This window comes from Panthera uncia (assembly GCF_023721935.1).
Source record: "Panthera uncia isolate 11264 chromosome C1 unlocalized genomic scaffold, Puncia_PCG_1.0 HiC_scaffold_3, whole genome shotgun sequence".
Taxonomy (NCBI): Eukaryota; Metazoa; Chordata; class Mammalia; order Carnivora; family Felidae; genus Panthera; species Panthera uncia.
Genome location: NW_026057584.1, coordinates 30,670,367 through 30,684,312, shown reverse-complemented (window position 1 = coordinate 30,684,312; position 13,946 = coordinate 30,670,367). Strand labels below are relative to the sequence as shown.

At 38.1% G+C, this 13,946-nt stretch overlaps 1 protein-coding gene across 3 annotated transcripts in view; it reads left to right on the top strand.

Moving 5' to 3' along the window:
* PARD3B (par-3 family cell polarity regulator beta) overlaps positions 1 to 13,946 on the top strand; it is a 1,005,179-nt gene that overhangs the window by 655,958 nt on the left and 335,275 nt on the right. For all 3 annotated transcript variants that reach the window (XM_049615864.1, XM_049615867.1, XM_049615866.1), the window contains one exon: positions 395 to 439. In XM_049615864.1, coding sequence (XP_049471821.1) covers positions 395 to 439 — 45 coding nt within the window. The remainder of the gene's footprint in view (positions 1 to 394; positions 440 to 13,946) is intronic.

The following is a 13,946-nucleotide window of genomic DNA, read 5'->3' as shown; positions in this document are numbered from 1 at the left end:
TGTATATATATATATATATATATATATATATATATATATATAGCTATTACACTCAAAGAATTTTATTATATATTGTACATCTCTAGGCCCTTGAGTTTAATTTCTCCTTGTGCAGGCATGAAAACCATAGCCCAGTTAAAAGAGCTGAGAGTACTGAAAATTAAAAGAAAGTGAAATTATATTCATAAATGATCTAATGTATATATATTTCTTCATAGCTGCCTTTGAAATATCTACCAGTAGAAATGAGCTGCCCCAGGTAGTCTGGGGAACACTTTTTTCGTCAAAATTTTTCCAGTAAAGGACTTAACTTATGAATCTATATCAATTTATTGCTCAAAAAATGGCTGATTTACAAGCAGTCCTGATCCTTGTCTCTTTTATTTCTTCTCAGTGCCAGATGAAAGCAAAGTCCACTCATTGGCTGATCACAAATCGGGTAAGAAACCCCTCATAGCTGACTTCAGATTCTCCTTCCTGGAAATTGCTGGCTGTGTTTGAGTAGCAGTTGGAACTTATTTCCATCCACTCGTCACTGAAAGGCTTGCTAATTAATACATGAGATGTCTCCGACTTCCACAAAGATGAATTATTGCCTGGCTGTGTGTGTAGTGGCATAACGTATGCTGACTCAAAATGTTTGAGAGGAAAGAATAAAGGTTTCCAAAAACTAATAATTTTAAAACCCAAACTCTTAAACCTGTTAGCCAGCTGAACACTTAAAACAGCAAACAAATTGTAAGGAAAATCCAAGCAAGTTTGAAACTCTTTCCTGTGATGAGTTGCACGTTACAAAGAGCTCCAGAATAAGAAAAGTGTCATCATTTCTCTTCCCTCAAAAAGGAATAATATTTTTGCTTGTCATCAAAGGGGATCACACCCCAGATGACTATCTTATCTTTCTTTTGATTGAGGAATGAATGAACCTTCCTTAGAGGTTCTACAGGAAGTCCACAGGGATCCCTAAGGGTCTTCTGGATCTTTCTCTGTTATGTATGTGATACCTTCATGGCAAAAATCCAAACTTTCCCTTCATTAGCAAGTGGCCTGCTTCTGTCTCTATGCCCTTCATCCTTGCTTTTTCACGTTAGTTGAAAACACTTAAAGCTACTAAGCTAGCAAATACTACAGTGAGATCCCTTTCCTCTACGGGTGCATTATCTGGGAGAAAGGATCCATTTTACTCTTAGGCTTGCCACTCCAAATAACAGAAGGGTTACAATTTGTTGACATGCCCCCCAACCCTGTTTCTGAAACAAAGAAGTCTTTCCTGTCACCGAGTGTCTCCTGCATTTATGTGCTAATTATGTTTCCAGCAGTAAGTGGCCTTGATGCTTCATTACTTCTATCATGTTCCAGGGCAAGATTATGATTTTTTTTTTCTTTTCCTCTTTCTCCATATTCTCTTGTGATAACAGCAGGGAAGGGCTGGTTCACAACTCTTAGATTGTTTTCTTTTCTGCTCCTCCTAATAAAGAGCCTAAGAGGTTAGATCACTGTGAAAGAAAAGATTTTTGTGGAAGTGATAAACTGCCAACATGCTGCTTTTCCCCATCATCCTTGCCCATTAAATCCTCGACTACTACAAGTGTTTTTAGGAGCCTGAAAACGAAGTTCTCATGACCAAGGAACCCCAAGGATAGCCTGTATTACTTTCACCTTAAATGCATCTTAAATGGTACTGCTGTAGTGAGCTTTGTTACACATATTCACCCTTGAAGATTAAAGCCTTTTTATGTACTGGGGTAGGCTTCAAGGTAAAAAAAAAAAAAAAAAAAAAAAAAAAATTTTTAATGTTTATTTTATTTTTGAGACAGAGAGAGACAGAGCATGAATGGGGGAGGGGCAGAAAGAGAGGGAGACACAGAATCGGAAGCAGGCTCCAGGCTCTGAGCCATCAGCCCAGAGCCCGACGTGGGGCTCGAACTCACGGACCGTGAGATCGTGACCTGAGCTGAAGTCGGACACTTAACCGACTGAGCCACCCAGGCGCCCCAAGAAGCAATTTTTAAGACTTTATCAGTTTGGTTTTTGAAAACGAGCAAATAAACTTCCTGGCTTTTTTCCAGAAAATCAAATCTTACTCTGATCTTACTTAATTTCCTAACAAATTCCTGTTAGCTAGTAACTAAAAGTTACTGCCACTCTTTTTAAATGAGAACATCTTAGTAACTCAGTATTTTAGTAAATTGAATTTAATAAATTGCAATGTAGTAAATTGCTACAGTATTTTAGTAAATTGAATATGTCTTTGTATAGTATGATATAAAACATATTAATAAAGAATTACCCTAAGTTCAAAACTTGAAATAACTTCCAAATTAAAAAAGAAATGACAAAAGTGGCATAATTTAAAATCTGTCAGGTAGGTTAATTGTAAGCTCCACATGGCAGCTTTACTCCAGCTGGTTGATAAAAATAGTACCAACAGTCTTTAGACCATGTGAACCATGATGCTTAAATATATTGGGTGTTTTAAAGATTTCTGGTTACTAATGAGTTGCTCATACAACATTCACTATTTTACACTTCTGAGTACTCGTGTGCCCTCTCACAGCATCACTGAGCTTTTCATTGGCCATCTGTGACATCAGTGCAAATGCTGAGAACAACCAGAAAACAGAGAAAACACAGCAGAGAGGCAATCACCTAATACTATTCAGTCTAGAGTTATATTAAGTGAGACAGTTAATGTCTCTAACATTAAGACGGACTCTAAAACATTAGACACAGTTCTGAGAAAATACAAAGCCACATTAAAGGAAAATCTGCAACTAAGGTTATAAATTTATACCCTCCAAGAATATAACCTCCCCCACTTTTTACATTTATTTCCTTTGGAAAATTGGTCTTGAATTTATAGTGATCCTCAAAAACTCATTCCTCGCGTAAAATGCCGCTCCCCTATGTGTGCCACATGCATGCAGAGCAGTTTCTGGGGAGGCTTTGGTGGCGGTCGTGGCAGTGACAGTGAAAGATTAAGGGTCCTTTTGATTCTGGTAATGTCTTTCAGTTACAAAATCATTTTCAAAACGCACCTAATGTATAACTGAAGTCTCATTCTGCTACAGTCTGTGACCGCTAAGCAAGTTACTAGTTGGATTATAATGTCTAATGTTCCATGATCACACTTGTCTCGCCAGTGTTTAAAGAAATCATTTGGTGTCTTTTTGTTTCACCTTTCTCTCCCTTAAATCTTTTTCTCCAGAATATTTAAGTAAAAAGGTGATTATCTCTTTTGCTAAAAAGAGAGAGTATCTCCCTGTGTCTCTTTTTAATTACAGAAATGTGGGCAGCTTTCATACCATCCAAGACCATCAGGAAGTTAAATTAAATTGTATGTGCTGCCCTAAATCTATCATCCATCCTCTTATTTGGGATGGTATTCAACATTTTAATAAATTCATTGGAGTTAAAATTTCTTCTGAGTCAGCTACGGAGAGTGTAGAGAGCCATTTCGTGCCAAGTTCCATCTGTTGGTCTGCCTTGGGTACCTCCCAAATTTGTGACAATATTTTTGGCCTCCTTTCCTGGGCTTAAGCTTTAAATGGTTGATTCTTCAGAACTCTGATCAAATCAAAGGCTCAGGTAAGATAAATCATTCTAACATTTTTGGCCCAAAATGTAGTGTGCCCTCACTCCTGGATTCAATTCAGTATTCTTGAGATTTTTCTACATTTTACCTCAGGGGTTTCCCCTGAGTGCATTGTATTTCAGACCTTAGCTAGGAAGCTGGCAGGATGATTCTGTGGTTGATCTTGTATGGTCTTCCTCCATGTATAAGAGGTGTCAATGTCTATGGAATGGTGAGACATCTCAGACAGATTAAGAACAAAATGCCTTGTAATTGGTTCCTTTAAGAAAAATCACAAGTTTCAGAGAGCCTTAAAAGTCAAAAAGGTGTCTTTCACTTTTCCCCTTATCTTGTTCATTGAATTCTGACGAAACCCCAATGCTAGTAAATGCAGAGGGCTAAAGAAACTTCAGCAAAAGGTATATTTAAAGCAATGAAACCATTTTTTTTTTGATGATTTAAATACTCTAAGGAACATTAGAATCCAAAGAAGATGACATCAAGTTTGGCGTAGCTTTTTTTAAAATTATACCTTAATTTTGACTGTACACAGTGTCGTAAACTATGTCTGAGAAGGCAATCTTTCCTTCCCTGCGCCCTACATTCTGAGCTGACACCTAAACTGATAGTTTAATGCTCCTCAACATTCCGACAGAAAGGACTTATAAATTTTACTTTTTTTTTTTACTCTGTCTTAATTTTTTTTTTTTTGTTTTGATTTACTGCTTGGAACTGTTTTAATATGTATTGACTGTCTGCAGAGATCTTTGCTGACCCAGCTCTTTAAGATGATGCAGTACTGAAGAAAGCCGATGAGTTCTTCTTTATGAGCTCTGACATATTAATTAGCAAAATGGACTAAAAAGCTTTCCTATTTCTATTTTAATTTCTTACATTCTCAAACACCTGTCTATATAGCTGTAAAACAGGCAAGTCTGTAAAAGTAACGGTTGGCAGTAAGTCCAGACCTTCTCTGAGATAAGTTTATCAATTAATGAGCAAATATTCATTAACAGTCTAAGGGGATATCTCTGTATAGGTGCCTGGAAGCCAGTAAGTATTTGGTATCTTACATTTTACTGGTAAGCAGGCTGAAGCTCAGGGCATTTAAATACTTTCTCTCTCAGCCGGTAACTAGTACGGGTTAGGTTATGAACCGAGATACTGTGCGCTAAAGCCTATGCTCTGGCCAGTTGATTTTCCACCAGCATGTGCCTAACACTTCAGTCCCAGGAACTGAGAAGAATACAGTTCTAGTTGGAAGACATGACGCACACATCAAGATAGCCCATGAATTCTTGCTTACCTTTGGTAAACTCCAGCTGAACAAGGAATACCATAAGTATAATTTCTCTAACAGACTATTGTAACTCAGTGAGCATGGGAGAGACATCTGATCTGATCATTTTTGCCTCTGTTTCCCTACATGTGTGTATGCGTGTATGTAGATATAAATTATTTGTATTTATAACATATTTATATGAAAGTTAGGCCAAGTTAAGAGATGTATAAGAAAATATGCATGTGATGTGCATGTATTGTGTATAAATTATAGCAAATGTGCATGTGACACGTATCCTTAAGGCAAAGGCCAAAAGTTTAATATGCAAGTCGCCAACTTGGCAGACCTTACATTCTGTTCTAAATGCATTGTGTGTAAACTTTATATTTCGAATGTTCAAGTGTGGCCAAAGAAATCTCTAGATCTTTCCAAAGAGCTAGAGTAGAGCTCTTAAAAGCAAAACGTGATGAGATAGTCCCTTTAATACAAGAGCAATGTGTTATTAAGTGGCATTTCATATATTTTGTTGAGTCTTAGTATTTCATACTTTTATAGACTATCTAAATTAAAGTATGCATTTAAAATTTGGAATACCAGCTATGGTCATTTTTCATGAGTCTTAATTGGATACTGCTTTTCGTGGCTTTTTATTGTTATTGTTGATAAGGACCTAAATCTTAGAGTCAGTAGGTAGTGGACTTAAACTCTGTTTCTTTCCTCATTAGTTGGTTAAGGTAACACTATATGGCTATAGTTTTGGACAAAAATCTTTATTAGGTAATTTCTAAGCTTTGGTCATTTGTTATGTTGGTTAAATATAACTTTCATCACGAGAAATATATACATTCTCACATCCTCCAGCTTGGTTTACCTTTCCATGGGATTCAGGATGTTATTAAAAAAATAGCAATATATATAGGATTCTTCCTATACAAACTTGATTATGAAGCGACTCTGGTATTTCCTATGTTGTAAAAGGTTACTGAATAGTCTGGTCTCTAAAATTCAATGAATCAAATTGAATTAGAAATAAATCTATCAGCCTTCTTAGAAATGCGGTTAGAGTCTTTGCTACTCAGATATGGTGCAGGTGTGTGCATCTCTGAATTTCATGAGTAGATAGAGTCTACATATTTTTACAAATCAAATTTCAAAATTAATTATTTCAGTTCTACTCATGTTTATTAAGTGCCCATTCTGTGACAGGTGTTATATCAAGTACTGGAGATAGAAAATGACATAAGACATGGTCTCTGTCTTAGAAAATTTTTTTATGAAATGGTAGGGGAAAAAGACCTATAAATGCCTAATTAAATATTGGTCTGGTACGTCTGTGCTAAAGAGTACAATGCAGAAGTCTCACAGGAAATATTGCTTGATTCTGCTTGGGATTGGGGGATGGCTGTCATGTTTCAGTAAGGAAATGCTTCCATGGCAGGATCTGAAAGATAAAGAGAAGTCTGAGAAATAAAAAAGGTCAATAAGCTAACACATTTCAAGCATATGGAAAGTTATGACGATTTGAAACATCGTGGTATGTTCGCGAAACTATAAGGATTTCAGTGTGTCACAAATGCAGAGTGGAGAGTAACAGATACAAGGTTGAGCCAGTAAGCAGAGATTAGATCATGCAGAATTCTTATCAAATGGAAAAATGTCAATGTTATCCTACAGGCTCAGAGAATTGAAACCTATTAAAGAAGGGGATTGGCCAGTTTTATATCCTACTACTATCACTTTGCTGTGGTGACTTGAAGGACAAAAAGAAAAACAAAAAGTCGAGGACAAGAATTAAGAGCCCATTGCAAGAGTCCACATAAGAGATGGTGTGGACATAAGTTCAAGTGAATCACAATGGAAATGGAAAGGAAATTAAACATATTTAGGAAATAGAGCTTTGAGTTTGTGAGGGTTTTTTAATTAAACTTGGTGAGTGAGGAAGAAGATCCAATTTGATTCTCAGTGTATCATCCAGCTATTGCTATAACTATGCTGCATGACAAAATCAACAGCAAACGTTTCTTGATCACCTGTCTTCATGTGGGCTGGGAATTGCTGATCTCACAAGTGTTTCGCTGGGCTTAGCTCCAACCTACAGTGTAGGTCCTGGTTTTATGCATGCCTCTTATTCTCCTTGGAACAGTGGTTTGCTTAGGAAAGTATTTTTGATAACAAGAATGATAAGATGGAAATAGGGTAGATAGAGAGGAAACCCATATGTGCCAGAGCTGTGGAGTATTAAGTCACATGAGAGTAAAGGTAGTAGAGTAGAATGAGAGGCAGGAGTAGAGGGAAGTATGGCAGGGTGGTATGAGCTGGGAAGGAGTAGGGATTTTATATGCGCATAGGTGACCATTGTACTTGAAAGTGGAAATGGGAAGTAAAGACGTCATTGAGCCCCCTCCCAACCCTGACCAGCATGATATGGGTGAGAATGAGGGTTGTAAGGGAAGTAGATTTCTTAGTGGAGAGGTAGATTTCAACTAAGGCAGGGAAATTTTTAGAGAACAGGTTGAAAGTGAACAGCATCTTGTCAACCATAGAAGGATAGTGGGAACTCAAGAAGGCAAATGGAGGAGTCTGGGATGGAGGGGAAAGTGGGACCATGAATCACATGGGAATATGGCCAGAGTGGTGTAAGGTGGCAGCCCAGAGGGCAATGGATGACCAGGGGTTCCTCCTCTTGGGAAATGACTGAGGATGGCAGATGTGATGGGCCCGGTTTGTTTTGATAGCTTTGCAGTTGCCAAGAGGATTGATCTTCACTTTTCAGTGAAGGCTTTGGTCAGTTTAGACTCAGTGATGGCCTGGATGAATTATATCCTGTAAAAAGATCATATCTCTGAAGAACAAGAAGGTGAACGTTTCCAGGAGGAAATGGTCCCAAGGTTAGAGAAGTTTTGAGAAGATGCCCAAGTTGCACTAGGTTTGGAAATTGAGAGATGGCCATTAGTTATCATTTCAGTGGAGGGAGTTTTGACAGACAAGAGAGCAGAGAGGGAGTTTTGACAGACAAGAGAGAATAAAGTGGCATGCCTTGAGGAGCAATGGGAGGTAGAAAGAAGCACAGGTGATCTTTCCAGAAAGTTAACATTAAGAGAAAGAAAAGAGATGTATCTAGAGAAGTTAAGTTGTTTTGATTCCTCTACTCTTTGTTATCAACAAGAAACACCGAACGATGTTTGTAGACTGAGAGGAAAGAGATGCTGTGAGAGAATGAAGAAAGAGGAAAGTGTTAAAGGCATAGGATTAAGACTGTAGTTTTATAGCAGTTGGCCTTGAAGAGGATGAGCCAAGATTATAGGGAAAGTAGCAGTGATGTATGTAGCATAGATAAATTTGTAGGTAGTGGGGTTGAGAAATTAAGGTTGTTGATTGTCTTGGGTCCCTGGGTGGTTCAGTCAGTTAACAGTCTGAGTCTTGGTTTCAGTTCAGGTCATGATCCCACAGTCGTAAGATGGAGCCCTGTGTCAGGCTCCATGCTGAGTGTGGAGCCTGCTTAGAATATTCTTTCTCCCTCTCTCTCTCTCTCTCTCTCTCTCTCTCTCTCTCTCTCCACCCCCTCTCTCCCTCTTTCCCTCTCTCCCTCTCTCCCTCTCTCTCTCCCTCTCCCTCTCCCTCTCCTCTACCTCCCTCCCTCCCTGTCTCTCTGCCTCTCCCTCTCTCTCTATCTCAAATAAATAAATAAATAAACAAATGCTGTTAACGGTCTCATCTTCTTGATGGTGTCCAAGTCTACATGGTGGCATTACAGGGTTGATCATAGCTGGCCAAGAATATGAGAAACACTTTAGATAGTAGGCAACCTAGGTTGAAATGTGTTTAAGTCATCGAAGCAAAATTGAATAGACAGCTATGAAGAAATATATTTACACATACACATGCACGTGCATGCTACATTCAAGGGTTGGGTTGCAGATGAGCTACAGTTGTTCCCTGAATTAAAATGCAATTTATCTCTTTCAGTTAGATTTTCAACTCTCCATTTGTGGTGGAATAATAGAATGTTAAAACCAAGTGGAGCAGTATATATCTCTAGTATATCAAGTTTTGTAAAGGGTAGATTGAGGCCTAGAGAAGGAAAGTCACCCGCACCAAAGGCCCAGCTGGTCAATGACAGAACTGAGGCTCAGATCTGTCAACTTACATTTCAGCAATCTCTTGTTTTGTGAATTCAAATATCATTGCTACCAGTTTTGCCTGATTTAATAACCTAAACGATCATTAAACTTCTCAAAATTTCCCCAAATTCAGCATGGGTAACAGAAAGACTAATTTGGCACAAGACTAGTCATTTTTCCTTTAAGCTTCTGACATTGAAACCCACCAGAATTGAATACGCTTCTATATACAAAATTTCATGTTTCATTCCAAATTTATACAGACTGTCACAAAATCTGTGTTTATTTATAGTTGCTCTTTATTACATTTTTTACTTTAATTGTGTTATATTTCTTTTTCATATATATATGTGTGTGTATAATATATATATATATGTATATATATATATTATACACACACATATATATATATACATATATATATATATATGCATATGCATGCACAGGACAAATTATTTTATTTAAGCACCAGTGCACATTTGTTGATGTGGTATATTTTGGTACTTATTTTTCCCTATGCCCTTAAATATTAATATTTACATTACAAAATTCTCAATAACAAAATTCTTTGTTATCCTGTCTCCCTTGTTGTTCAGAATATGACAGTCTGTCTTTGGAGATAAAATTTAGTATGCTTAAGTGTGTGCTGATTTAGAAAATTTACAGTTTCTAAAATGTTTTGAGTTGTTTGAACAAGCGAAAAGTAATTTTACAAGGAGAAGAGCGTATTTCTATATATGTCAAGTTCTTCAAATGTGGCTGAACTCTCAAACTTCACCATCCACGGGGAATATGTGTCTTGTACATTTAGAAACAGTGGTTTGGAACTGACAATTCTAATAGTGTTTCTAAATGCTAGAATGAACATCTGCGGCGAAAAATGTTATTAGCTAATTACATGATGGTTGATAAATACAAAGTGAATGTTTGACATCAGAACTGTACTATGGGCTGAGCTATCTGTACCCAACTTTGGATTAGCTCTGCAACCGGCAAGGAACAATAGTAGGAGCCACAGAAAACAGAAGGACACATAAAAAGTACACAAAAATGCCATCATTAGTCAGACAGTTACTGTATGAATTTGGATGTACCGTGGGCAAAAGCAAATCACAGTCTCTAAAAACATAGTACCTATAAATCTGAACCTACAATATGAGCCTTGCTTCCATCCTCTTTCTCTTATGGTTAGCTTTAGGATGTCTTCAGTGAACATTTTTGCAATTAAACTATTTCAATAAAATCACTGGACAATGCTTACCAGCTTTAAATAATGGCAGCCCCTCGTGAACAGCATAGTCAGAAAGAGCTATAAGGCTTTTCAGTTCCTACATCATTATTTTAGGAAAGTTTACATTGAGATCTAGAATTTAAAATCACTCTTCTAAGGAAAGGGTTTTATGTGTAAATTTGTTGTGGAGAAAAAGACGGAGACTCTCTGACTCCGATGACCTGGAGGGATTGTAAGCTACCTTTTATTTTCAACTTTGGTGAAAAAATCTAGTCTGCCAGTGTTAACTGAATGCCTATGTGGTCGTTCTAGCAATGGCTTTAATTCTTAAGTTTTCTCACTAGAAATCAGCCAATGGGTGTATTGCAAGGACAGGTTTAAAACCCAACCTGGGAAATTTGAAGATGAGCTCCTGCGTGATAGACCACCAAATCTATGTTGCATAATATAATATGCCAAGGCCTAGATTTTATCTTTAATATCTGATAAATTGCCAACTAATAGTGAGAGTCACTTAGTGTATATTGATTTTGATAATGTCAGTATGACTTTATATTAGATGAACTGTGTGTATATATTTACATGCATACACATTTGAGGCTCATGAATGAAAATTGCTTTATGTAGGCAAGAAAGACAAGCATTAAAAATGTGTATTTCATATTTTTTGAACATTTATTTATTTTTGAGAGACAGAGCGAGACAGAGCATGAGCAGGGAGGGGAAGAGAGAGAAGGAGACAGAGAATCTGAATCGGGCTCCAGGCTCCGAGCTGTCAGCACAGAGCCCGATGCGCGGCTGGAACTCAAGATTCGCGAGATCATGACCTTGGCCGAAGTCACACGCTTAACCAACTGAGCCACCCAGGCGCCCCAATGAGGATTTCAAGAAGAGTATTGCCTACTTATGAGACACTCGTTCATTCCTGTATTTAGGCTCTGTGGCAGCAACGAATTTCAGCATCTGTAGCAAGTCATATCATGCCCTGCATCACCTTCTCATGGCCTGCCCTTCCAGGCTTGTCTCTTGCCACTTGACCCATCGGCCTCATCATGCATGTTCCAGACTCACAGAGATACTCTCTTTCATCATCAGACCTTATCTTGCTCTTTCACACCTCAGAGCCTCAGCTGAACTCTCCTGAGAAACTTTCCCTACCACCCTCAGGCAAGGGTCTCTTCTTGGAGAGAAGTTTAACTTCTTATGTAACTTCAGGTGGCTTTAGGCTCTGCTTTTATATTATTTGACTACTCTCAGTCTATTTTGGTTTAACTCACACTTCTGTTCCATAGCTGGTCAGCCCCCAAGATCTCCTTCAGGCTGTGTTCAATCTCCTTTGATCAGTAGTTGTGGCTCCTTTACATCATTAATAATCCCACAGCCCACCTTTTCTTATACGGGCAGAATCTGATTATCTACCGTTTCATAAAGGGGAGTAACCAAAGATAACTCATTTATTAAACCAGTATTTATTAAACCAGTATTCCATGTGTCACACACTGTGCCAGGTACTACAGATACAAAGTCGTGTAGAATACAGATTTGACCACTGAGGTGCTTACGGCTTAGTACAACAAACGGTGAAAATTGCATGTACTTAAGTATAAATGCAAATACATAGAAAAAGTAACAGGGGTTACCTTTACCAAGAGGAAGCAGCCTGAGTTTGAGGGACAAGGGAAACTTCTGCTTTATCTACAGCATCTGAATTTTTACATTGAGACTGAGTTTACGTACAAATTAGATAATGAATAATTTATGGATTTAAAAAATAAAACCATTTTTAAACATTGTAAGACTGCACAGGCTGAATCTACTAACAGAAATGTTATACAAATGGGAGGATTTAGCATAGGGACTGTCACAGAGTATGTACAGAAGAACCACAGGAGAAAGGATGGTTTCTGGGAGGGAGAGGCTGGATCCCCGAGTCATGCCGGAAGCCTCCTTGGGGCCCAGGAGTATTTCGGGGCAAAGGGAATGGAAAGGAGCTTTAGCGCGAGATGCCTCATTTATAGGTTGCTGGAGAAAGGGCCAATGAAAAACATACCTAAGAGAATTTTAACCCCCCGTCAATTTTTGGTATCCTAGAAGGTAGTAACTTAAGTCCTTGTAATTTATTCAGTAAGGCACCCACACAATGCCATGTACAAAAAAAAAAAAAAAGGGTCTTTTTTAAAGGCTCATGATGCCCAACTGTGTCCAATAAAAGCAGAATTATAAGAGGACTAATGATGAATATGTAAAAATGACAGAGAAAACTGAAAGCAACCTAGATTACTTCTCCTTGCTAAAGTAAGCAAATGCAAATTGATTCCCACTCTATTGATAATTAGAAACCACACATCCACACAAAACAACCTATAAATTCCACCCCATCAAACAACAAAGCGGTTTAAAATTACCTTTTGAACAAAAACCCTTTTATTAACCAGTCAGTTAAAATAATAATAATAACACCCAAAAAAGGGTGTATACCCTCTTAAACCAGGCAAGCCACACACACACACACGCACGCACACACACACACACACACACACACACACACGGGAAAGAAAAAGCAGATAGATTTGTAAAATATCATGATACGCCATCAGGGAGTTATTTAGAAATATTGGTGTCCAACTGATGACCGAGGCTTTTTACTTGCTATACTGACAGACATCAGAGAAAATACTGCTGTTGGTTGGTGTAGTGATCCAGTGGTCCACGAACTCTTGTAATGATTTATATGGGCAAGTACTTTCCATTTTGTAAAAGTATGTATCTCTATGAGTATACACTAGCAAAACAGTTTTTCCATTTATGGGAATGCTACATGTATTTGTAAAATGCGATTTTACATAAAGACTGTGAGATTCTAAAGACTATTGGTAAGGAAATGTAACATGATACGTGAACATGGCAAAATATTATGGAACGGTGACACAAATTGCTGAAGTTTGGGCAATGCTGACCAATTTCATGTTTCCATCAGCATGCTTTTTTGCAAAGGTCAAACAAAATCTTAGTTTGAGGAAAGTGTGTTCACTCTGAGGCCTTGAGGCCACGTGATACTCACAGTCTGGGTCCCGTTTCCTGTCCACATGCAAACACCTTCAGTTCTGGTTGAACACTGCCTTCTTCTGCAAAAGAAATGTCCAAACCTTCAACTCTTTCTTAGCATGATAACTTTTTTAAAAATTTATTTAAGTTCGGTTAGTTAACATACAGTATAGTATTGGTTTCAGTAGTAGAACCCAGTGATTCATCACTTACATATAACACCCAGTGCTCATCCCAACAAGTGCCCTCCTTAATGCCCATCACCTCTTTAGCCTGTCCCCCCCACCTCTCCTCCCGCAACCTTCAGTTTAAGAGTTTCTTACGGTTTGCCATGATAAGTCTTAATCGAGTTAAACTTGAATTATATTTTCAAATATTCCTCCAACAAATATTCCTCCAACAAATATTCCTCCAACAAACCTGTGACATTAATCCAGCAGGAAGTCAGGTTGGCCCCATGGGAATACCTCCCAAAGCTTTCCTTCCCACCCTTGCCCAGGCCACCATCACCTCAGGCCTTCGGGAGCCTCCTCACCCATCCTCTTCTGCTCTCTCTACATTTCAGCTCTCATAGGAGCCAAGGGATCTTTGAAAAACATGAATCAAATCATGTCCCTCAAATGCTTAGAATTCTCCAGTGGCTTTTCATCATTCATAGAAAAAAATCCCGATTTCCTACCATGACCCCCAAAG